Source organism: Danio rerio, chromosome 12 (assembly GCF_049306965.1).
Source record: "Danio rerio strain Tuebingen ecotype United States chromosome 12, GRCz12tu, whole genome shotgun sequence".
NCBI classification, from domain to species: domain Eukaryota; kingdom Metazoa; phylum Chordata; class Actinopteri; order Cypriniformes; family Danionidae; genus Danio; species Danio rerio.
The window spans coordinates 4,940,361-4,967,316 of NC_133187.1; the positions used below are offsets into that span (position 1 = coordinate 4,940,361).

Below are 26,956 nucleotides of genomic sequence, written 5' to 3' on the forward strand. Positions count from 1 at the left end.
TTTTTGCCATAGCGCCCAGCCCTACTTTCAGCTTAGCCTTAGTTCCTTATATATCAGGGGTCACCACAGCAGAATAAACCGCCAACTACAGCATGTTTTATGCAGCGGATGCCCATTCAGCCACAACTTAGTTCAGGGAAACATGGTGAAGTTTTTTTTCTTGCCGCTGTCGCCTCTGGCTTGCATGGTTCGGAACCTGTATAGCTGTGATTTACTCTTAAGTGTTTGAACTTTCAGCAGTGAATATTAATCCACACTGAACTGAACTCCAACTCTGAAAACTGACACCGTTTCATTTCACTATAATCTATGATGTGAAGCTTTTTTGACACAATCAACATTGTAAAAGCGCTTTATATATAAAAAATAATTTGAATTTAGTTTTTTATTATTATTATTATATTCTAGGGCTACACTTTTTTGTGCACTTCATTGCAGTCATTGTAATGTTGTCCTAATGCCACAGAAAAAGTTTGACTCACTTAGCAGCCATGCGTTTGAGCCTCTCAGAGTCGGATCCTCTCTGTTTTCTGTTCTCAAGAGCCAGATAGTTTTCCTTCTGCAGGTTCTCCCACTTCACCAGCTTGTTCGCCTCTCGACCCGAAATCTTGAGGGCTATAATAAAAAAAAAGGTTAATACACATTTAAAACACATTAACATGCTCATCTTCAAAAAGTGTTATTGTTAAAGCATTAATTCATGCAAAATGTTACTTCTGTTATGAATTACTCATGTCATTCCAATCCAAAGACATTTGTTCATCTTTGCGGCACAAATTAAGATACTTGAGATGAAATGCTGGAGCTCTTTCATCCTCCATCGACAGCAATGATCTAAGATTTTCAAAGCCCAGGAAAAAAAAATTAAAAATTATACTGGTCTAACTATAATCATACAAAGCTCCAGAAACACTTTTGTGCAAGCTTAAAAAATAAAAATGTAAATGTTAATATTAATATTAAAGTACAGTTTTTGGCACACAAAAGCGTTCTTGGGGCTTAATATGATTACAGCTGAACCACTGAACAACTGTTTGTTTCCTTTATTGGACTTTTACTAATCCTTTATTGGATTGTTACTATTTATGTTAATAAATGCTTTATTAACCCAACTTCATCTAGTTTTGTGACCTAATCTAAAGTGAGGACTATTTATGTTTTATAAATCCATTTTAAATGACAAATAAAGGGTGTATGTATATGTATGTATATGAATATATATATATATATATATATATATATATATATATATATATATATATATATATATATATATATATATATATATATATATATRTGTATATATATATATATATATATATATATATATATATATATATATATATATACACACACACATATATATATATATATATATATATATATATATATATATATATATATATATATACATATATATACATACATACATACATATAGACATACATATACACACACACACACACACACACACACACACACATATATATACATACATATATATATAGCAGCCATGCATGCATATATATATATATATATATATATATATATATATATATATATATATATATATATATATATATATATATATGGACCAAAAGTACCAGTGTGAAATATCTTTGTGTTCTGTAGATGAACAAAGGGATGAGCATGAGAGTGACTAATTAATAACAGAATTTAAATTGAGTGAACTAACCCTTTAAACTGTACTTTTCTAGTTAAACTTTACCAAATCGTTGGGTTTTGGCGGACGGCACTTTACGTATTTTTCTTTTGATCAGGATGTTGATGTGAGAGAAGATGATAAACGGTGGAGCGAGCGTTGGACGTGAATGATACTCCACTATCAGATTATACCGCTGAAACTTCCAGTATTTGTCGCTGTGCTCCTGAACCTTAGTAAACGTATAGCTGCAGAAAAACACAAAGCAACACACAGATGATTTGACAGTCACATATAAAAAATGGATGTACAGATATATAAATACCTGAATGTGGCGATGAGCAGGTTAATAAGTAAAATGTTGGTGACTAGTAAGAAGATGACCAACAAAACGACCACAAGCCAGTTGTGGCTGGTGTCCCTGCACGGCTCTATCCCTTCATTAATCAACGTCAGATTATCTGTGCAGTCTCTTTCCCAGTGTTTGCCAGCTTAACAGACACAGATATGATAGAGTCAGTGGATGGATGCTAACTAAAAGCAGCAATAAGTGGAATCAGAAGTGAACATACTGTCTATTTCTTCCACAGGGATGTCTCCGAATATGTGCAGATATGGCCTGTACAACACTCGCCGAAACACTCTTGCAGGGCTCGCATCGTACTGGTATAGTAGAGCTTGATTGGCTACTCCATATGCAATTAACCACACCAGCAGGAAGAACAGGAAGAAGAACGCATCCTTGATCTGTAATTCAAGAACAAAACACAAACACATGAGTGAGATTTGACTTAGCTGATGTAATGTAACTACAAAATTGGCTGGAACTATCAAATGCTGAAATGTGCAGTGGGTTACAGTCCAGTTACAGACTTCCAAACTATCCACTTAATGCAATGTACACCCTTTCTTATAGTATTTGCATGGATTGTGCAAAAATACATGGCTTACCAGTTTATCTGGCAGGAAGGCTTTTTAAAAGCATGTAGTGGATCTAACTTTATCCCCTGTGTGACTATCACAGGATTGTCGCCCATAAACGGCTTGATTTTATGGCAGTGGACCACATGCATACTGATTCAGGATGTTGAACAACACTCTGTTTGTCTCACCATTTTGCCGAGTATGATGATTTTGGGACCCAGCTCTTTGTGAATGGCAAAAATGTGAATGAGTCTGAGAGTGAAGACCATGTAGTCCACACACAGTATACCACGACCCATGTTGAATGACCAGCTGAACATCCTGAAGCAGAAACAAAGATATACAGGCACAGATGATAAAGTTTGCAAGCACACTGCTAAAGCTTAATGAATATTTAGGAAACCATAACCACCTAGTTAATAGACAAAACGTGTATTAAATAATGTTTTTGAATTATTAAGTGGAAAATATACTTCGTTCAATAGGCAGTGCAGAGTCCGAACACAGTCATTCTTTCATTTTACAACTAGGTACAGCAAAAAATACAGTGCACACAGAAAGTATTCATAGTGCTTCACTTTTTTCACATTAAGTTAAAGTCTTATTCCAAAATGGATTAAATAAATTGATTTCCTCAAAATTCTGCACACAACCCCCCCATAATGACAATGTGAAAAAACAGTTTTTAAAAAAGCAGCAAATTTATTAATAATAAACACCAGAAAAATCACATGTACATCAGTATTCACAGCCTTTGCTCAATACTATGTTGATGCACCTTTGGCAGCAATTACAGCTTCAAGTCTTTTTGAATATGATGCCACAAGCTTGGCACGCCTGTCTTTGGGAATTTTTGCCCAATCCTCTTTGCAGTACTTCTCAAGCTCTATCAGCTTGGATGGGAAGCGACGGTGTACAGCCATTTTCAGATCTCTCCAGAGATGTTCAATAGGATTTAGGTCTGGGCTCTGGCTGGGGCACTCAAGCACATTCACAGAGTTGTTGTGAAGCCACTCCATTGATGTTTTGGCGGTGTGCTTTGGGTCATTGTCCTGCTGGAAGATGAACCGTCGCCCCAGTCTGAGGTCAAGAGCACTCTGAAGCAGGTTTTCATTCAGGATGTCTCTGTACATTGCTGCATTCATCTTTCCCCCTATCCTGACTAGTCTTCCAGTTGCCATGATGGTGCCACCCCCATGCTTCACTGTAGGGATGGTGTTAGCCTGGTGATGAGTGGTGCCTGGATTTCTCCAAACGTAACGCCTGGCATTCACTCCAAAGAGTTCAATTTTAGTCTTATCAGACCAGAGAATTTAGTTTCTTATGGTCTGAGAGTCCTTCAGATGCCTTTTGGCAAATTCCAGGCGGAGAGTGGCTTCCGTCTGGCCACTCGACCATACAGGCCTGATTGGTGGATTGCTGATTGTCCGTCTGTAAGGTTCTTCTCTCTCCACAGAAGAACGCTGGAGCTCAGACAGAGTGACCATCAGGTTATTGATCACCTCCCTGACTAAAGCCCTTCTCCCCCGATCACTCAGCTTAGATAGCCGGCCAGCTCTAGGAGAAGTCCTGGAGGTACATCTTCCACTTACGAATGATGGAGGCCACTGTGCCCATTGGAACTCTCAGAGCAGCAGAAATGTTTCTGTAACCTTCCTCAGCCTTTTGCCTCGAGACAATCCTGTTTCAGAGGGTCTACAGACAATTCCTTTGTCTTCATGATTGGTTTGTGCTTTGACATGCACTATCAACCCTGGGACCTTATATAGACAGGTGTATGCCTTTTCAAATCATGCCCAATCAAATTAATTTACCACATCCCCTCTCCACCATCAGCTGGTGTGCATTTATTAACAGCACAATGCATGTATTAAACCTTCAATCTACTGTTATGTTATTCTTTAGACCTCTTATTCTATATTTATGATAGTAAACCATCAAGGCCGTGTTTACCTGCAGCACAAGCCAGCAATAAAAAGGCAAATGGCAAGAACATCAAACTTATTCCACATATCCTGAGCATACACGATCAACGTCTGAGGAAACTTCTTATTGCCTGCAATGGACGCCTGGAGGAGAAAGAATAAATACATGGAATTACCATCAGACTCATTTTAAAAGAACATGAGTCAGTAAAAAAAAAGAGCATCTACCATACCTCTTGAATCTCCTCACACACTAAAGTGAAGACCCAGAAATACAGCACATACTCCGAAACCGCAGGGCCATCAGGGGGAGGCGGCTTGAAGTCCACCAATAGCACGTAGGCATACAGAAACAGGAAGAGGAAGTACATCAGAAGGTTGCCGATGAATGAGGTGACAGGAGCGTACCAGAACTGCTTCCAGCGGGAGACCACAAAGCTACTCTTCTTTGGTTTGATGAATGCAGGAGCTCCTGATGACAGAAAGACGTACAATTTCAGCCGTTCTGCTCCAAATCAACAGAGCATTAATCAACTACTTTTATTAAATGCTTCAGGAAAAGCTTCAAAATCAGCAGTCAAACCTTTAGTAGTCAGCCTGATATGATTTGAGTCTTCATTCTCGCCTTCACTGCTAAAGATCAGAAAGATTGTAGATAAAGGAATTTTGCTGACAGACATATGCATGCATGATGTACTGAATAAAAGCTGATGTACTGGTGTTTGATGTCACTAAAGGAGTAGACGGTCTTTCCGTAATGGAAGTCTGTCGGTGAAGATGGAGGTGCCGTCGCCGATTTCTCTTCTTCTGCTTGATCTGCTTTTCTAGGAAGAACAAAATAAAAAAAGAACAATGGATCGATTAATTGTACGAGTGATTCAGTTTGACGGTTATATGTGCATTTGCTCTGTGTATTTGAGGAAACAAGTGCACTTGTGTAATCTCTGATATTATTGGTATATATTATTAGTAGCTGGCTTAAAAATGAATGCACAACAATCTGTTCTCCTTCATGTGGGAGGCAGAAACAAACTACCTCTTCAGATTTAAAGGGCTAGCATAGCACCAGACCCCCTTAAGTGGTGTCGTTTGAAAGTGTAGAATCTATATTATATGCACATATGCATCACTTTGTTTTTTATTCTACTGTACAAAAGTTATTTACACTTAACCACACAGTACTTTGGATACCCGAGCTAGATATTTTACATCGGTTCATTTCCATATTTTCAATATGACACATGTACAAGTTATAGCTCAAATGAAAGCTCTTGCCGGTGCTCATACGGTTCTAGCATTCTTTTTACTGAATTATATTCACATATCAAACTGTTGCCGAATGAATCGCGGTGATTCCATGGCACAGAAGTGAAAACAATACATTTATGATCAATAAGCAGCCCCAGATAGCACAGACAGCTGTCGTCTCTTATGCTTTGTGCTTGAGGGCGATTTCTCCTCTGTTTTTGAGGTGATGTGCATAAGTAATCCTATATGTCTGACGTGGTCCAAACACAGTGAATTATGTTTGATCAAAAATATGAAAACAATGATCGATCCCTTTGGCTTGTATAGCACCTCTCATCAAATGTAGAGACATTTTTCTTTTTTCCTATGATTACAGACATGTGCAGGAACCACCAAAATTAATTACAGCACGCTAGACCACACAGAACCTGAAAGGTACACTTTCAAATTTGAGTTTATAAAAAAAAAAATACAAAAAGCGCCTCTTTTTAGGTGTTTATTATAACACAGACAACATATACAGATGTTTTAAACACGTTCAATAGTGTTTTGTGAAAATTCAAAGGCTTTTCTTTAAAATGATACCAAATTGCATTTACACTTCTGCATGTGGGTTTGGGAAGCTTTTAAATTTGGGTATGCAAAATCCAGGCGGAAATCCTAAAATAACAGCAGAGTTTAACTGGTTAGACAGATCACACAGGTATCCGGCTTTTATGACCAGTGTTTAAAGGTGCAGTATGCAAGTTTAACACCCATTGGTTCAACTAGGTATTGCATTCTTGGATCAACAAATACTCCTGTTGGTCCTCAATCTGTCAACTTGCAAACCTGACGATCGAGCCTAAAAGCTTTAAAGAGCCCCTATTATGAGTTACGAAACTTAAGCGCCGCCCAATAATTGTGTGTGCAAACTTTGGAAAATTGAAACCCCAGACCCCACCCACAGTAGCACAGAAAACGAGGAAGCTTAACCAAGCAGATCCCTGCTGAATCATGTCGTGCAGTCGCTGTGCTAAGCTGAATATTATTGAAAGTTTGAGGGGAAAGTTGCCACCGTTAGCTGATCCTACACACGTGTGGCGGTCAAGTTTCAAAATAGTTCAGCTTTGGCTGATGTGTGGATTAATACTGCTAAAAATGGAGGAATATGCTGCTGTTTAACTGCACTGCTTTAATGCACTCCTGCATTTGGCTCACACACATGCCTGCCAACTTTTGTCCCCGAAAATCAGGGAGACCGGGAGGTTAGGTTCGCGGATGAGGTGTCTGAATAACATTGTTGAGAACCGGGTACTGTGTACTGTGGTGTTAGTAACTACTATGAAGCGTATATCGGGCAACCACAGGATTGATAAATAAATTAAACTGTTTGAAAGTGAACTTTAGAACTGTGAAATAATGCAAACCAACACACATCAGTGATTCAGCATGTGCATTTAATAATGTTAAAGAGGTTTAATATTTATTAATTAGACTATAAAGCTTACCATTTTGTGAGTGTGTGTTTAATCTGTGCTTCTGAATGGCTGTATTTGAATTTCTGTTGTGTTTCATCTGGTGCAAACAGCCAAATTGCTCAGTGTATATCTTGTCACGTGTTTTTAGGACATGCGGTTGCAATGTAACCTCCTCACCTAATGTTTATGCTCGTAATAATGCTAAGTAATAACCACCTCATGTGGAACTCTGAGAATCTGCGTCTCATTTTGGAATCTGCTACTGTGTTTTAGTCACGGATTAATGCTTGCAGGATCTTCTGGTTCATGTATATTAGATCACATATTCACTAGTTTACTCATTGTTTTTCTTTAACAATATATAAAATCATAATGACCATCATTATTTGACTATACACTCCTATAAAGTCAACTATCATACTATAAGGTATAGACAACTACATCTTGCAGGGTGAATTAAATTTTGGGGTGAACTTGGGTAAACACATACAGTGCTCAGCATAATTGAGTACACCCATTTTGAAAAACAATATATTTTTATTCATTACTCAGTGAATATAGGCACTGTATTTTGGTGCATTTCAAGAAAACAGATTTATTAAAGAGATATATTTATTAAAATGATATTTTAGTCACCAAACATAATTAGAGATTGAAAAATACTATTAAATTTAAGCAAAAAAAAAAAAAAAAAAAAAAAACATCCTACAAATTTTTGACTAAATTTTCCCCATTTTCTTTGCTTTTCTTGATTTTTCCTCTTTTTAAAATTTGCATTTAATATTTTTTATGACATATAAATTTAGCTGTACTAGTTTTTGGACCTTTCTCGTAAATTTTGTTGGATCAGCTCCAGATTTGGCTTCAGTGCTGACTAATCTGATGTATATAAACAAATATAATATTGACTAGCTTCATATTAAGAATATGAAATGTAAAAGAGAGATTTGTGAGGGGTGTACTAATATATGCTGAGCACTGTATGCAATTTTGTGAAAGGAAGTAAAAAAAAAAAAAAATGCTACTGTACCTGAATTCAATGAAGTTGCTGTAGCAGACAGGAGGACAGATCATCACCAGCAGCACTTTCCAAAGCGCAGTATCTCTCTCTATATCTCCCCACCAGATCTGAGACAGCAGAGACTGAACAAAAAAAAAGACTGTTAACAAAAAATCTCATTTCAAAATAAAAGGCAACTATTAAAGTGTTAGTTCACACAAAAATGAAAATTCTGTTATTATTTGCGGCCCTTACATCATTGCAATACCTCAAGACCTTTATTCATCTTCAGATCTCAAATTAAGATACTTTAGATAAAAATCAGAGAGCTCCCTCATCCTGCATAGACAGCAGTTATCCTGAGAAAGTCCAGAAAAGGACCAAAAACATTGTCAAAACGTTGTGTGACTACAGGGGCTCAACTGGTTTCATACAAAGCTGGAAGGAGAGTTTGTTAAGGATGTAACAATTCACAGAGAGCCAGATAAAAATCGATTCAAATATGTGGCGATTCAAATCGGTAGAAATGTTGAACGAATTGCGATACATTTATTGAACAGAGGGGGCGCTGTGTTTACAGGCACAAAATCGCTTTAGTTGCACATCAGTGGCGAGTAAGAAGCATACCCGTCAACCCTCCTGTTTTTCTGGTGATTCTCCTGTATTTCACAGTTCTATCCCACTATTATCTAATAAAAGTATTCTCCAATATTTCCCCCGTATTATTAGTCTTTCTCTGAAGGGTGGCAATAATCATTAAAGAGCCGATCCTCCAAACCCATACTGCCGAATCACCAGGGGCCGCCCCTTGCTTTTAACTGTGAATCCCTTCTGTGCTTTTGCTTTATTTAGGCATGAAAACACTTTGAAATAAATATAAAAACGGCAGGATTCTCTTCCTTTTCTTTACAGGTGCCGTCTCCCCTTCATATGCAATCCTCAAAACAGTTATATAGCAGTGCGTGACTGTCAGCTGACCCGCTTCATAGTGATAAACAAACGCTGTTTCCCAAACAGACTCTGCACACATGATTTGAAGCGGAGCGAAAGTCTGGCTTTTGGATGCGTGTTGGAAGGTGTAGATCTTGGTGTTTTTTTGTTTTTTTTTTCCAAACAACTAATTTTGTCATAGGAGCATAAAAAGTTTTAAAAGGAAAGCAATCAAATGCTTTCGTTATAACGTTAGATGTGTGCATTTTTTGATGCACATAAACCATCATCACAGTGAAAATCGACGGTTACAAACGTCTATACACAAGAAAAAAACATTAATGAGCCAAAGCACATGGACCGGATGATTTGCAGCTACGAATGCTTCGGAGATCAGTGCATCAGTGTTTTCATGGCGAAAGTTTGAAGATGTGGGCGAAGCAGTGGCACAGTAGGTAGTGCTGTCGCCTCACAGCAAGAAGTTTGCTGGGTCACTGGTTTGATCCTCAGCTCAGTTGGCGTTTGAGTGGAGTGTGCATGTTCTCTCTGTGTTCGCATGGGTTTCTTCCGGGTGCTCCTGTTTCCCATACAGTCCAAAGACATGCAGTACAGGTGAATTTGGTAGGCTAAATTGTCTGTAGTGAATGTGTGTGTGTGTGTGTGTGGATGTTTCCCAGAGATGGGTTGCGGCTGGTAGGGCATCCGCTCCGTAAAAATGTGCTGAATAAGTTGGCGGTTCACTCCGCTGTGGTGACCCCAGATTAATAAAGGGACTAAGCCGACAAGAAAATGAATGAATGAAGTGTGAAGATGTATTTCCCACTGAAAGGGAAAGTTGGTAATAACACTGATGTCATGTTGTTAACAAATATGCATGTTGAACACTACTGAGTGTTATGTTTTCACAAAAAGTTCTATGATTAAAGCAAAAAAAAAAAACATCCTGAGGTGACACCCAATAATCTAGCTGGATAGATGCTCACTGATGGCCTGATGCTGCCCACCAACTGGATGTGTTCTGGAATTAGGAGTCAGCGGTGCAACATAAAAGCATATTTCCCATAATAAATGTGCCCATAAACATCAGGCAAACAAAGTCATTTCTGCTAGGTTTTTTTTTTTGCCTTACAGAAGTGATCTTGTAACTCTTCCAGACATCTTTGCACCATTGCAGTCTGAGAATAAACAATCTAAAATAACTTAATTTGTGTCCTGTAGATGAATGAAGGTCTTTGGGGATTAGAAACATTGAAGGGTGAATACTAATAACAACTGAATTGTCATTTCTGGGTGATCTAATTCTTAAACAATGGCTCGTGTGCTGCCAGACCTGCACTCCATCATGGCTGAAAAAGATCCGGGCATCCGCAGCTATGGCCATCTCCAGACAGGTGGCGTCACCCCACAGCTTTGACTTACGGATCAACAGCTTGTAGGAATGACTTGCTTTGGTTTGGTAGCATGTGCCAAACACATCTGTGAAGTAGAGAGTAAAAACAGCTTAATTGTTTTTCCTACTGGTTTTATAAGATCACAAAGAAGACCAAACACACATCCTACCATGAGCCATCTGCTCAAACTTCAGCGCCAGCTCCTTCATGGAGTGCTTCACCTTGGTCTCGATCTCCTGTTTAGAGAGCTCCACTAACAGCTTACATCCACCCAGAGCTGTCAGAACCGACTCGCCACACTGAGACAGAAGAGCGAGAGTGATGAATGTGAAGCTGCACCATTAGTTTAGTGTCAGAACAGATGATCTGAATATATGAAAAAATACTCAATAATAAAAGTATGAGCAACTTTGGTCTTAAAGGGACACTGTCCTGCAGAGTTTAGCTCCAACTCTATTCAAATACACCTGTCTGTAGTTTATAGCGATCTTGAATGCAGTATCAGCCTCTATACACTTATTCACTATTCTCTACATAAGCCCGCTAATATACTGTAGTCAAATTGTAGTGAATGAAAATAAGTGAATGTGAACACCAAGTTTACTGAAGAGAAACATCTAGGATCTGTGATGGATTAGTAATGAAACTAAGTATTTTGATTTCTGTTGTGTATACAAGTGTTACTTAGGTAATTCGTTTATTTTCTTTTCAGCTTAATTCCTTTATTAATCAGAAGTCACCACAGCGGAAGCACCCAGAGATATCATAATTGTTTTGCAATATCGCCCAGCCCTAACTACAGATAAAGCCCAAGACATAGATTGATGCGCTCAAGTGTGTTTGATTAGAGTTTGAGCAAAACTGTGAAAAAATAAATAAATAAATAAAAAAAGAGCCCATTCTAGGCAGATCTTAAAATAAAATATTCTTGCCTCATGAAGCTGCCTCAAAACCAGGGTAGAAGATACTTTATATTATTATAATGTCATCAGACAACAAAATAAAATCATTTTTAAAAGCCCAGTGACCAATTAATATATATTCAGTAAAGTTTTGATAACATTTCTTACAACATCCCAAATGAAAATTTTGCCATTTAAAGCCTCAATTTGGGTCTTTGTTTAAGTACATTGTATGGAGGAAAATGTTTTCCCCAGAAAAATTCACTTACTAAAACTGAAGATTGGGAACATACTAGGGATGCAACCATACAGTTAGCCCATGGTTCAACACATACCTCAGTTTTATAACACTTTTCTGTTCGGTTCCGTTCTCATGGCTTGACATGTTAGTTTTTTTTTTATTCTATAGACAATAGGAACCAATAGTGTCTTCATGCAGCCTTTATGATGCAAGCTGAGATTGCATCACTCAGCGCTGTGACAGTTTTTAAACGCTTTTCGGTTCGGTTCTCATGGCTTGACACGTGTTTTTTTTTTTTTTTCTATAGGCAATAGGAACCAATAGTATCTTCATGCAGCCTTTATGATGCAAGCTGAAATTGCATCACTTAGCACTGTGACGAATAGGGTTTAGGGGTGGGGTTAGGTGAGCGTTTTAAAAAGCATTGGATGCAGCTCAGATTGCACGGCACCAAGTCTGCAGCCACACCCCTCTCATAAGAACAATAAGAGGTTAAGGAGAAAAAAAAAAAGATTTATTGCAAAACTAATTTTGTTTTACTTAAAAGCCAAGAAAAGTACACTAGTTCCTAGGGTATTGAATAAAAAAAATGAACACTGAAATCTCAGTTGCTGGTAGCCCATGTACAAACTGGGGAACAAATAAAATCGTACACTTTGAAAATAAACACACATGTGAAGTTAAAGATAAATTGGCCATTTCAAATAAACATATTTGTGCTTCAGTAAACATAAATAAACCATCTTAATTATCTTGGTGCTAAAAAAATGCGAGACTGTAGTCTGGAACGCGGATCGAGTGCTTTTATAAGATGACAAAAGCCCACATCTCCAATCACCGAAAACGGCTGCAAATCTTCAGCAATAAACACCCGCACTGCCTTTGTTATTTTTATGTGTCTCTCAGAACCAGATGGGTAGATTCAGCGAGGGATTGTTGCTATTTGGAGGACTTCATTACCTTCTCTGCTATCCTGCCTTCAGACAGTGATATTGCTGGGTGATGGCGCTGCAGATGTGCAGTCTTGGTTATACGTATAAAACAATGCTTGCACACAGTTATTTTTTGTTCACCGTTTTTCTTTTATCCGCAATATACTTACCGACAAAACTGAAATGTCATCACCTCGCAGATTAGAAAGATGCCGGCGCTTTCTTGTACTTTTGCCTCACTTCGCTGGCGCTTCCTTGTACTGTTGCCTTACCTCACCGCCGATTGCAATGTTAAAGTGCAGATTGATGGTCAAGCGCCCCCTAACTATAGAGCATAGTGCTTGGATATTTACTCGCGGGGAGGAGTTTCCTCATCTCAGCTCATGAACTTACAGGCACACAGTCAATTAAGGGAGATATAAAACCCACATAAATTATTTAACCACTTAAACTCTGCTGCTATTTGGGGATTTCCGCCTGGATTTTGCCTACCCAAATTTAAAAGCTTCCCAAATCCACATACAGAGGTGTAAATGCAAAAATTTGGTATCATTTTAAAGAAAAGCCTTTGAATTTTCATAAAACAGTGTTTAACATATCTGTATATGTTGTCTGTGTTATAATAAACACCTAAAAAAGAGGCGCTTTTTGTATTTTTTTTTTTTTATGAACTCAAATTTGAAAGTGTACCTTTCAGGTTCTGTTTGGTCTAGCGTGCTGTAATTAATTTTGGTGGTTCCTGCACATGTCTTTAATCATAGGAAAAAAAGAAAAATGTCTCCACCATAATCTATGCTAAAGTTATTGCATTCCAACTGATGAGAGGTGCTGTACAAGCCACAGGGGTCGATCATTGTTTTCATATTTCACTATTCTTTTGTTTGATCAAACATAATTGACTGTGTTTGGACCACATCAGACATATAAAAGGATTACTTATGCACATCACCTCAAAAACAGAGGAGAATGGCCCTGAAGGGCACATTATAAGGTGAGAGATGACATCTGTCTGTGCTATCTGGGGCTGCTTATTGATCCAGAATGTATTTTTTATATTTCTGCGCCATGGAAACACCACAATTCATTCAACAACTGTTTGGCATATGAATATAATTCAGTAAAAATAATGCTAGAACTGTATGAGCACCGGCAAGAGCTTTCATTTGAGCTATAACTTGTACATGTGTCATATGGAAAATATGAAAATGAACCAATGTAAAATACCTAGCTCGGGTATCCAAAATACTGTGTATTTTAAGTGTAAATAACTTTTATACAGTAGAATAAAAACCAAAGTGATGCATATGTGCATAAAATATAGATTCTACACTTTCAAACCAAACCACTTACGGGGGTCTGGTGCAACGCTAGCCCTTTAAATCTGAAAGCGAAAGTCGATGATGTCACGGACCTGGTACCGGGTCCGCAGAGTTTAAGTGGTTAAACGCAAAACCGAGAAAACCGCAATTCACAAGCACAAATTGAACCGTGGAGGTCGTACCATACGGTTCAATTTTATATTGAGAACCCTGGCATCCCCAGAACATACTGTAACTTTATAAGATCAAATAAACTAATTTTATAACAATATAGGCTCAAGATTTTTTGGTTTCATTCAATTCAATTGGTTTTTAACCATTACAAATAGCTCACTATGATGCTTGTACTTTCTTATTATATTATTTTTATGTATTGTCATAAAAATAAATGTTTGTACAGCAAGAAGTTGGACCTTTTACTGCCATTTATTATTCCTAATCATTTCCCCATAGACAAATGAATTGGAAGTTCTAAAACAATCACTGAAGAGAGCTTACTTCCACATTGGAGATTAAGGTCAATAGAGGATATACAGCATGTCTTAAATGTACTTGTTATGCAGATGTCAAAATAAACTAAATCTCAAGCATGCCTCAGGAACACACAGTATTACCATTTCCCAGCAGAAGATGGCCATCTCACTGCGGTTCTGCAGCACTGCCCAGATAAAGAGGGACAACCATGGGTGCTCACACATCTCATCCTGATATTTGCATTTCCCCTTCAGGACCTTGCATGCTTTCTGTGTGGTAAAACAATCACATTTCATTTTTAAAGAGAGTGTGAAAAAAAGTGTGTGTTTTTAGACTACACAGATTTTAAAATGGGGTCTGGTACCTTTATGTCTTTTCTTCTAGTCGATCCTGCGTACAACGAGAGTTCAGACAAGTAGAAAGGATGACAGACATCACCGAGCAGATCTTCCAGCAGCCGAGACACCTGCAATCACAGATCCGGCACATTTACAACTGCATATATTCACAGGTTAGGCACTTTAGGATGCACATGGTGAGGATATTTAATGCACAAAACCAATTCTCTGCAATTGCGATCCAAAAACAGCACCCGCTAAAGTAGTTCAATAATTAAAAACAACTAGAGATTGTAAACTTTGGCGATACATGCTACTGTACATACAGTCATGCTTAAATAAATAAATAAATAAATAAACACACATGCCAATCTGTTACACTGCTGTTTGTGACTGTTTGATGCCATATTGTGGCTAAATAATCAAATAAAAAGAGATTGAAGAAAATAATTTAGGAACAAAATAAAAGATTAGTGTGGGCAGCATCCAGACATCCAGGAATTAAATTCATTCTGTGAGCTTTACACTTAATTTAGTTAGTAAAGTATTACATCTCAGATCAATTTGTTTGAGTGCATTTTAGTTTTGTCACAATAAGCCATGTAATAAGCAGAATAATGTACATCCTGCCAGTTGTTATTGTAATTTATTACAGTTCAAGTCAATTGCATTCCAAGGTATGTTATTCCCACATAACACCTGCTGAAACTAATAATGAACGCTCATCTGGTTACCACAAATCATTCTGATTGTCAGTGAACACATTCACATCCATATTTTTATGCGTGCCTGTCCCTTCCGCTGTTTGGCACCATCTTTTAGGTTAGTGTATGCTCCGTTCAGCCATTTTTTGTTTTGTGTTTAGCTTAAGAATTAAACTATTATGGCTTAGTGTTTGTGTTTCATTCTGACATTTTGTGGCTGTGTAACAAAGGGGATAAAGTACCTCTAGGTAGTTGTTTTTGCAGAAAAAACACTTCAGGCCTCCACATCAAGTGGGGCTACTGATAAGGGGCAATATCTTTTATGCCTACTTAATCCCTGATTTAAAGCCCTTATGTATCCATATTTACACAGTTAAAGTCAGAATTGTTAGCCCACCTTTGAATTTTTTTTTTTCGTTTTTACATATTTCGCAAATGATGTTTAACAGAGCAAGGAAATTTTCACAGTTTGTCTGATAATATTTTTTCTTCTGGAAAAAGTCTTTTGTTTTATTTTGGCTAGAATAAAAGCAGTTTTTATTTTTTAAACACCACTTTAAAATAAAAAATATCAGCCCCTTTAAGCTAGATTTATTTTTGATTGTCTACAGAACAAACCATCGCTATACAATAACTTGCCTAATTACCCTAACCTGCCTAGTTAACCTAATTAACCTAGTTAAGCCTTTAAATGTCACTTTAAGCTGTATAGAAGTGTCTTGAAAAATATCTAGTCTAATATTATTTACTGTCATTATGACAAAAATAAAATAAATCAGTTATTAGAAATTAGATATTAAAAAGATTATGATTAGAAATGTGTTGGAAAAATCTCTGTTAAACAGAAATTGGGGAAAAAATAAACAGGGGGGCGAATAATTCTGACTTTAACTGTATATAGTTTTGGTGCACTTTTCATTACAATAAACCTCTTCTGTCCGTTAAGGTCTTAAATGTTATCTTTGTAAACTATTTTCCATCTGTTTTCAAGTATCAAGAGTCTTTTTTTTTTAATACAATGTGAAACTTTCTATTTTGCGTTTATTCAGGTCTAACTCTTATTGGAACTGGGTTTCATCAATTAATGTGTGTACTGAATTTGGCTCTCCAGTAGTACTCTGACACATTCTGTGGATCTGTAAGCATCATTAATAAGGGGTATACTTAATTCAAAGGTATAGTTCTCCTTAAAATGAAAATGTTCTCACCAACTTACTCTCAATATGTTCCAAACATATAAGAGCTTTGTTCTTCTACTGAGCAAAAGATATTTTAAAGAATATCACAGTATAATAAACCAGTAACCACTGCCATCCATAGGAAGAAAAACGAATGCTTTGAAAGTCAATATCAACATTCTTCAAAATATCTTCTTTTGCTTTCAACATAAAAGTAAATTGTTTTTCCTAGGTGAACTCAACATTTTTTTTTTGCACCAAGTACAAAAGCGGTGGGCAATTGTGCGCTGGTCAGTCCATCTGTTACAGTATATGTGCATTTGAGATCTGACCTCATAAAGGCTGATGCTGTAGATCTGCTCGTTGGACTCGTGCATGCGCTCGTCCAGATGGTGGAGCAGGAGTGTTTTGGCCAGGCAGGTGTCAGAGATGGAGTTGTACAGTTTCTCCAGTCGGCCGTAAGTCAAGTAGCTCAGAATGTTCAGACCGTTATCGATGAGGAGACGCACAAACTGGGGTTTGTTGTTCTCCAGAGCGTCAGTCATGGAATCCACCAGCTCCTCATACTGTGTGTGTCAGGTTAGAGATAACAGGTTATCAACACATGCTAGAACTGTTTCACTAACTCATTCACTCTTTTAGAGTGCATAATACACAGTTAAATATATGCTCAAATGTATTAATCAGTCTGAAATAAGGAGACATGGGTAAGTTAACTAATGTTTAAAAAGTATTAAAGCATGTTTACTTTCTTTTACTTAAAAAATATCTGTTTTTGGTGTAAGATTAAAAAAAAGTTTTTTTAAGATGTCTCATGTTTAAAAGTAGTTAGTTTACTAGTTTAACCTCTACCTTCCAGTCGATGTTTCCATTGAAGAGTTCACTCTTGGCGATGTCCACTCTGTTCCAGGTTACAGAGAGTCTCAGCTCATCAGCATAAGAGTTAGTACTCTCTGAGGCATGCCGTTTACTCGCTAAAACACACACACACAACAAAAATGTGAGACATAAAACCAATTGAAGAATAAACAAAACTGATCACAGTCATAAATTTAGACATTTTCAAATAGTTAGCTATAACTATTACTTGGTAGATTAATTAGACATTCCAGTAATGACTGATTACAATTAATTAGTAATTAGATAACATCTTTATATTACATATACACACAAACACACACACATATATATTATATATACACACACACATATATATACATACATACATACATACACACACACACACACACACACACACACACACACACACACACACACACACACACACACACACACACACACACACACACACACACACACACACACACACACACACACACACACACACACACACACACACACACACACACACACACACACACACACATATATATATATACACATTTACATACATTCACATATACACACACACACACATTACGTTTACCTTGAACAAGCACTTTAAGCATCACAATGTCAAAATCTTCTGCTCCTTCTTGTTCTGCATTATAAATGGAGATGATGTCTTTGTTTTGGTAGATGCTTAAAACCTTTTAATAAGCAGAAAAATCATTAAAAGTTATAAAAAGAAATGTTAATACTTGAATATTAAATGGTTGAGTAAAGTGTGCAACATGTACCTTATCAACAAGTTTGTCAGTATCATTCTCTGCAGGAAAATACTTCTTGACTTTTGCCGCCAGTTGTTCTCGGAGCTCCATGATGGGGCTGGCGTCCTCCTCCTCTGATGCTCCAGGCATCGCCGCAGACTGAACATTCTCCACAATGTCGCTCACTAGATTGGCAAGACCACCCGAACCAGCCAGAACCAAACACGGTGTTGAATTCTTCAGAGACATCTCTAAAAACTGAGGTGAAGAAACATCTCAAGTCAGAGTGAAGAAAGACAGAGATTCTGCAGGTTCAATCAAGTCAAAAGAGATACATATACATATTATATACACAGATAAAGTCAGAATTATTAGCCCTCCTGTTTATTTTTTCCCCGATTTCTGTTTAACAGAGAGAATATTTTTTTCAGCACATTTCTAAACAAAACAGTTTTAATTTCTAATAACTGATTTATTTTATCTTTGCCATGATGACAGTAAATAATATTTGACTAGATATTTTTCAAGACACTTCTATACAGCTTAAAGTGACATTTAAAGGCTTAACTTGGTTAATTAGGTTAACTAGTTATTTTATAACGATGGTTTGTTCCGTATACTATCAAAAAATGTATAGCTAAAAGGGGCTAATAGTTTGGACTTTTATTTTTTTTTATTAAAAACTGCTTTTATTCTAGCTGAAACAAAACAAATAAGACTTTCTCCAGAAGAAAAAATATTATCAGACATACTATAAAAATTTCCTTGTTCTGTTAAACATAATCATACATGTATATACACACACGCAAACGCCAGCGCACGCACGCACGCACGCATGCACACTTTTACAGTAGACCCTGTTAAGATCTATAAATAAAGAACTACAAAACCACAGAATCAAATAAAATCAAAACAGAAATCTTAAAACACTGAGGTTACAGGAAAAAATGATTTAAGATCTATAAAATAAATCCCAACTAACCAAACTGATTTTGTTGTCTCACATTGCTTGTTTTGAGGTAAATAACTCATCTGTGCATGTCGATAAGAATAAAACAAGTTTGCTTTTGTAATCTAAAATTGAAATCTGAAAATGGACGTCCTCTTTGTTCTTGGTTCAAATCTCAGGTTTAATCTGGTATCAGGCATGGCTATAGCACACCCCTCTACCTGTCAGTTTGACAACAAACAGAAATGGTGAGGAGTCCTGGGGTCCGTTCTTCGTACGTGGATTACTCAGTTAGCTGGATTTGGATATTGACGATTTGACACGATCCAGGATCGTTTCGTTCTTCAAAGCTGATCCGAGAGTTGTTGTCATAGCAACAGTTCTGCTAGCTTAAACCTAATCGGGAGCAGGTTCAGTTTATATAAACAGGATTAGATTGGGTCAGTTCAAGCAAAGATAATAGAGAAGGTATGTACCGAATTCTGATATTTTCTTACAATAGTAGTTATATACACTTGGGAAAAGAGTAAATATTTTTAAACTATATATAAAGTTATAGTTATTAATAAAATAAATAAAGTTATATATATATTAATAAAACTTATGCAATCTGCACTCTCGAAATGAAAATAAAAAGACTGCCACCTGGTGGTGCACAGAGAAAACTTATTGATATGAACTTTTTAGATCGCTTTTGTACAAATTGTGTATAATAGAAATGCACAATATGCGACTTTTTTTTTTAAGCAGACGCCTTTACCAATATCAAAATGCTTTTGTAAACAACCAGTTATTCTTTATACAGATTAAAAAAACGGCGACTATAATAAAGAAAATCTTTTCTAAATGAAGAACTAAATACATTGAGATGCATTGAAATACATGATGAATACTCTTGACACATGAAAGTGTAAAGCCTGCAGCTCACAACAAATGTGGAAGGTTATGCGTGTCATATTTAACAAACCGTTTACTGCTAATTTGATGTAATTTTGCTCACATGGATTATTGAATATTAACCAGATGATGTCATTACGCTGCTGTGCCGTCAGCCAATCGTTGCATTGCTGATCATGATTTCGAGGATTGATAGATCTGTCCTTCACAACACACGCGGCGATCTCAGATCAGTTTATCCAGACATTCTAATCTGATTCGCGAACTTGTTTGAAGAACCAAATAAGCGAGAGATCAGTTATCGAGATGAAAAGATCCAAGATCTGCCAAATCATCTTAGATCAATTAAGCGAGGTACGAAGAACGGACCCCTGCATCCAATCAGCTCACGGCAGAAAAAAAAAACAAGCCATGCCCACTGTTTTCCCATTTAATATTCTGTTTCTCTAGGAACTGAGTCAAAACAGAAACAATAAATAAATAAATAAATAAAATGGTCAGAGCTTCCAGACTTTTTAAAGCCTAAAATTCTGAACTTTTAGCCATTTATTTTGACTTTATAAAGAGCCCTTTGAAACCCTGTAATGAGGATGTTATGCTTAATGAAGCTGTAAACTTCTCACCTCCAGCATGGACGTGTCTCCAGCTATCAGCATATTCAGAACAGGAATGTCAATGCTTGCACCACCTGCATATGAGAAGATGTATTTGAGCAATCACATATAAGTCATTATAGTCCCTGTTTGCATATTGCATTCAAGGGATAGTTCACTCAAATTAAAACCATCACATTTCCTCCATTTGTTCCAAAACTGTTGCACGCAAAGCAAGACATACTGAAGAATTGGGGGAAGAAACAGCCATTTACTACCAATGTTTTCCATACTTTTTTCCAACAATCTTCAGAAGATTTTCTTTAGTGTGCAACAGAAAAAAAAAACTTAAAGATTTTGATTCACTGGAGTATGAGGACATACACTGCAAAAAAAATAAATAAACTTCTTACTTAGATTTTTTGTCTTGTTTCTAGTCCAAATATCTACAAATTCTCAAATCAAGAAGACTTTTCTAGACAAGCAAAACATACTGTCTTGTTTTAGAAAATAATATGGCAAAATTTAAGAGAGTTTTTTTCTTAAACACAGCAAAATAATCTGCCAAAGGGGTAAGCAAAATAATCTTATGTCAAAAGGAAAAACAAGATTAATTTGTTTATCTCATTGGCAGATTACTTTCCTTGTTCCAAGAAAAAACTCGCTTAATTTTGACATATTATTTCTTAAAACAAGACTATATGTTTTGCTTGCCTAGAAAATGCTTCTTGATAAGGATTTTTAGATATTTGGCCTAGAAAGAAGACAACAAAGAAGGTGACTGAAACCGAACCTTTCTGAAAATTCTAGCCAGCGTGAAGATTTTCTGAAGCTACAGTACAGTCATGTGGATGCTACTACTGGAGTTTTCTCCTGTCTGATTGGCCAACATGGCTGGGTTGACACCAAGCGGTATTTTTACATTACCGTGAGGGGTAGGTGTTAATAAAACACAATTTAATGGGTTGTTTAATTGGTTACACGCATCACAGTGTATTTTTTACATTTACATGTGAACAAAGATTTTATTTTAACCTAAAGTTGAGGAAAAAAAATTTATGAAACATATTCATGTACAGGCCCGGAATGGCTAATTGGGAGAACCAGTAGAATTCCTGGTGGGCCGATCCGTTTTTTTGGCCGCGAGGGCCGGCGTCCCTAGCTGCTTGCACTCTCAGCAGTTTCATTTATTTGTTTATTTGACCATAACCTCACTCTTTTTATTCATTATTTTGCCACAGCTCCGCTCTTTTTATTTATTTTTCTCGCAGCCCCGTGAGCAAAATGCAGCCCGCAGGTTGATGATGTAACTATAATTCCACCCAAAACAGCGACCTTAGTGAATATTAATTAATATTAATGAATATTACACCTGCTCAATGAAAATCAGATCATTAACTACATTAATAAATCTAACATAACTTGATCAGAAATCTAAAAAGGGGAGAAAAAGAGTAGGTTAAAAAAAAAAAGTAGACATTGATAGCAGCAGATAACAATACTGCAATACTACAATACTTAATATCGACATCGTAGTCTAGTGGTCAGCACGTTGCATTACGACGCCGCCGATCCGAGTACGAACTTCACCAGAGTTTAACATATTTTTCATTTTCAGTGTTAAGACATATAACACTGTTTGGGTAACTTATGTAGGGGTACATCCCTGCTGAAAAATCCAGCTTAAGCCAGCCTAGGCTGGTTGGCTGGTTTTAGCTGGTCGACCAGGCTGGTTTTAGAGGGGTTTTGGCCATTTCCAGGCTGGTTTCCAGCCAATTCCAGCCTGGTCTTAGCTGGTCAGGCTGGAAAATGACCAACTAAATCCAGCTAAAACCAGCTTGACAAGCCTGGTTTAAGCTGGACATCGCTGGTTTTGGCTGGGCTCCTAGACTGGCTAGGCTGGTCAAGCTGGTTTTAGCTGGTCATCTCCCAGCCTGGAAATGGCCAAAACCCCTCTAAAACCAGCCTGGTCGACTAGCTAAAACCAGCCAACCAGCCTAGGCTGGTTTAAGCTGTTTTTTTCAGTAGGGGTATTTTAATTTTTGTGTGTGTGACGACCATTACAATAGACTAGATATCAATAAAAAATTCATGTTCTCATATTTATGAAAAACATTTGAAGTTCTAAAGCAGCTGTGTCCTTTAAAAAGACGTTTTAGTGTCATTAGAAACTGATTTGGAAATAACGTTATTTTAATATAGTCAGTCGTCGACTGAGGTGGGCCGGTATAAGGCTTGAAACTCCCGAGCTAAAAAGGAGCCCCACTAGGCCCTGTCCATGTACATGTGGACATGTCCTTAATATTTGACTGAACTATCCCTTTAGAAATAAGATGCAAATTCCATCAATCCACTCACAAAAAGGAGGATGCTGAATATAAACAGAGTCTAATAGGTATTGTGCGTGTCAGCTTTCAAGCAATTCCAGAGGCTTTTCTGTTTGCTTTTTGACAAAGAGCTCTGCTCTGATTGGTCAGAGTCCATTTGGTGATAGCCATGATATATTTAAGTAATGTCAGCACCCGTAAAGACTCTTTACCCTTTGTGTATTACTCCACCTACATACAGATAGCAAAAGCAGACACTACAGGTCTAGTTTAAAAGATGCTTGCTCAGCTGTTTAACTGTCAGCTTATGATTTGAATCCAAGGCGGAAGAAAGTAGTTCCTCATACAAAAGGGTTTTTGAGACTCTCCATGTTTGATTTTGTTTTTATATACACAATTATGCCCTCAAACTGTTGTATAAACGCAATATCACACTCGTAGCAGTGCGATATGGCTGTATATGGGCACTGGTGGGGGCACTAATATGGTCCAGGATACGGTTCAGTCTGTTTTTTCAGGTTTATGCTGTACCTGGGCGCTGGTGTGAAATGTAATCCTCCAGACGGGCTCTGAACGCCAGCTCTCCACCTTTATGGCGAGTAGTCCCGTCGTCCACCAGTAGAAAAGCCTTATGGTTGTTATCCAGATAGCAGTATTCAGGCGATATGTTCCTGACCATATACCTTGCAGGAAAGCTTCCCTATGATAAACAGAGGTCAATTGGGGTGTGATAATGAGTTTAATCGCCATATTTGTCCCGTTGACTGATTATTACATAAGGAATTGAGAACATTTTTATATTAGGAGTTTTTTTTTATTAGGCAACAATATATACACAATAAATCACATATATAGTGGAATAAAAGGATATATATTGTAAGCAGGCATATTACATACACTACCTGACAAAAGTCTTGTCCCCTATATTCAAGTTTTAAGAACAACAAATAATAACTTATTAAATATGAAAGGCAAAGGGCTCTAAATTACGCTTATTTGACCAAAATAAAATATGATCATGCCTTAATTTTTAATTATTTAATTACGACAATAAGGTCTGACTTTGCTTAGACAAAAGTCTTGTCACTGAACAGAAATAATGTCCAGTATAGAATATAAAGTCATGCTGCAGTGGAAACAGAATGAATATCGTGTCTGACTCGCATCAGCTTGGAGGACTGCACTCATACAGTACATCTCTGCAATGACTCAAATCACCGATCAATAAAGTCATATGGAATGGCATAGAAAGCATCCTTGCAGGACAACCAGAGTAAATCAAGATTCTTTAAATTCATCTTCAATGCCTCCATCTTACCCCAGACATACTTATTAATGTTCATATCTGGTGAATGGGCTGGCCAATCCTGGAGCATCCTGACCTTCTTTGCTTTCTGGAACTTTGTTGAGGCTGAGGTATGACGAGTGCTATCCCATTGCAGAATTCGCCCTCTCCTATGGTTTGTAATGTAATGGGCAGCACAAATATCTTGATACCTCAGGCTGTTGATGTTGCAGATCTCTGGCATGCCCCCATACTGAATGTAACCCCGAACCATGATTTTTCCTTCACCAAACTTGACTGATTTCTGTGAGAATCTTGGCTCTTGGCAGTTCAGCAGATGATTCATGGGAAAATCTACCTCCTGACACATTTTTTTAAATGATAAACTAGAAGTTATTATTTGTTGCTCTTACAAGTGGATAGTTAGTTAGTGTACAGTACACCTTTGAAAAAACCTTGAGGATATATTTATAAAGGAATATAAATAAAAATATGTGCTTGATTTGTATTTTTTATTAAACATTTATTGCTGCTTTTCACATTCTTTTTATCAATTTATTTTCATGTTATTGTTTAATAATTATTATTATAATTTGAGAAAACAGGCTTTAAAAATGATAAAAGTGCAATAAAACAAACAATTTGGGTGTTTTCCTTTCATTAGACTGCAAAATCATTGTGTGTATGAATATTACAGGAAGAAAAGATCAAACTGTTAAAAAGGTCGAAACACATTTATACGTAAACTTGTTTAAACTTTACAACCCAAAATGCAATTTAGAAGAAATGAAATAAAAATATTTTAATTTGAGTTTTTACAGTGTGATAAATGATTAGAAATCAGTGTTTTTATCAGTGTTACCTCGGAGTTGACGAGTTGCTGTCTGTTCCCCAAAAGGCCCCAGGGAGCGATGCCTATAGGAAGCACTTTATTGAGTGTGATGGAGGAAACAGCAGTGGCGTTATCTTTCACAGCCTCTCCTATACACCGGCTGATACCCTGCCTCAGTCCTCCAGTGATGATCCATGCTCCTGAACAGACAGACAGACAGACAGACAGACAGACAGACAGACAGACAGASACASASACACACACACACACACACACACACACACACACACACACACACACACACACACACACACACACACACACACACACACACACACACATGACATATGATGGCAATGAAAGGCAGCTGTCATGGTGAGATAGACAAAGATTTGCTTAACAAAATAGGCAGGCTTTGAAAACTAACTGAAATGGTTGAAAGAAAGAAAAGGAGGAATCCATTCACAGCCATCCATTCAGAAGCATCATTGTGTGAACATGACTGTAGCGCAGTCACTTACAGATGTGATCTGGTGGAAATGCTTTACGTTCTTGGAAATTATTCAATGGTAATGATGTTTACATTTAATTTATGATAAAGGCTTTAATGGAATTATTTTAAAAATAATTATACAAGTTTTCAATAATGATCAGAGACTAAACCATGTGGGAAGTGAGGAGACTCATGTCTGTCCTCGTTTCAGATTGAAATGTCTGAATTGCGTAACCTCAAGGTGAAAGATGATCCTTTCATGGGAGAGATAAGACCAGTATGACCAGTTGCACAAGGAGTCTCTCAATTACACAGATCATCCAGAAAACAGAGATTCATGCTCCAGAAAGACAGATATTCAGTGTTAGAGGTAATGGATAACAGGTAACACAAGTTTCTGTATGTAATAATATAAGTTTTTTATGTAACAAATAAGTATTAATATTTAAGTACTAAAAATGTAATGCTTGTTATTTTTGTTTTAATTTATTAGCTTTCAAAAAAATTAATTACTGAATTAAAATTAACAGTCACGATGAACACACCAACCGGACAGCAGCCAACCGAACAACAGCGTGCGTTTTCCTCCTGCTTAAAAGAGCATGTCTTTCCACGCGCGCGGGGCGCAGTAATCTGCTTTCTCATTCCACAAAGGAAAAACAGATTTTCCAACTACAAGCAAAGTGTACACAAAGCACCGTCACTCACCAAGGAGAGTTTCGCTCATGCAAATGGGTCTCATAATTAGGACTACACAGAATCTGCCGATATTTTTTGCTATATCTGCACAGAATTTTGTGAAGAAAAAATAATCAGAGAATTTATTAAGAATAAAAAATAATACATTTTTAAATTTTACTGAATGTTTACAGGGGACGAAGCAGTGGCGCAGTAGGTAGTGCTGTCGCCTCACAGCAAGAAGGTCGCTGGGTCGAGCCTCTGCTCAGTTGGCGTTTCTGTGTGGAGTTTGCATGTTCTCCCTGCATTCGCATGGGTTTCCTCCGGGTGCTCCGGTTTCCCCCACAGTCCAAAGACATGCGGTACAGGTGAATTGGGTAGGTTAAATTGTCCGTAGTGTATGAGTGTGTGTGTGAATGTGTGTGTGGATGTTTCCCAACGATAGGTTGCAGCTGGAAGGGCATCGGCTGCATAAAAACTTGCTGGATAAGTTGGCGGTTCATTCCGCTGTGGTGACCTCGGATTAATAAACGGACTAAGCCGACAAGAAAATGAATGAATGAATATTTACAATGCAAATCCAATTAGATCCACTTATTTGGCAAACAAAGCAAGTCTCTCGTATAATACATCTACTAAAAGACAGGAAATATGACTTTACAA

The 26,956-nt window shown here is 37.2% G+C and overlaps 2 protein-coding genes across 3 annotated transcripts in view; both read right to left on the bottom strand.

Moving 5' to 3' along the window:
* fra10ac1 (FRA10A associated CGG repeat 1) overlaps positions 1 to 26,956 on the bottom strand; it is an 855,621-nt gene that overhangs the window by 65,639 nt on the left and 763,026 nt on the right. The window lies entirely within an intron of this gene.
* trpm4b.1 (transient receptor potential cation channel, subfamily M, member 4b, tandem duplicate 1) overlaps positions 1 to 26,956 on the bottom strand; it is a 42,190-nt gene that overhangs the window by 5,200 nt on the left and 10,034 nt on the right. Inside the window, exons 5-25 of one of the 2 annotated variants that reach the window (XM_009306415.4) lie at positions 25,153 to 25,322; positions 23,537 to 23,705; positions 20,709 to 20,773; positions 18,270 to 18,497; positions 18,077 to 18,179; positions 17,482 to 17,603; positions 16,962 to 17,195; positions 14,774 to 14,875; positions 14,550 to 14,678; positions 10,711 to 10,840; positions 10,481 to 10,626; positions 8,251 to 8,363; positions 5,229 to 5,336; positions 5,096 to 5,142; positions 4,746 to 4,984; positions 4,541 to 4,656; positions 2,776 to 2,908; positions 2,236 to 2,410; positions 1,989 to 2,154; positions 1,730 to 1,911; positions 483 to 615 (exon numbers count right to left, since the gene is read on the bottom strand). In XM_009306415.4, the coding sequence (XP_009304690.1) occupies positions 483 to 615; positions 1,730 to 1,911; positions 1,989 to 2,154; positions 2,236 to 2,410; positions 2,776 to 2,908; positions 4,541 to 4,656; positions 4,746 to 4,984; positions 5,096 to 5,142; positions 5,229 to 5,336; positions 8,251 to 8,363; positions 10,481 to 10,626; positions 10,711 to 10,840; positions 14,550 to 14,678; positions 14,774 to 14,875; positions 16,962 to 17,195; positions 17,482 to 17,603; positions 18,077 to 18,179; positions 18,270 to 18,497; positions 20,709 to 20,773; positions 23,537 to 23,705; positions 25,153 to 25,322 (3,010 nt within the window). Of the gene's footprint in view, positions 1 to 482; positions 616 to 1,729; positions 1,912 to 1,988; positions 2,155 to 2,235; positions 2,411 to 2,775; positions 2,909 to 4,540; positions 4,657 to 4,745; positions 4,985 to 5,095; positions 5,146 to 5,228; positions 5,337 to 8,250; positions 8,364 to 10,480; positions 10,627 to 10,710; positions 10,841 to 14,549; positions 14,679 to 14,773; positions 14,876 to 16,961; positions 17,196 to 17,481; positions 17,604 to 18,076; positions 18,180 to 18,269; positions 18,498 to 20,708; positions 20,774 to 23,536; positions 23,706 to 25,152; positions 25,323 to 26,956 lie in introns of both variants that reach the window. The other variant, XM_009306414.4, reaches the window with a different exon arrangement.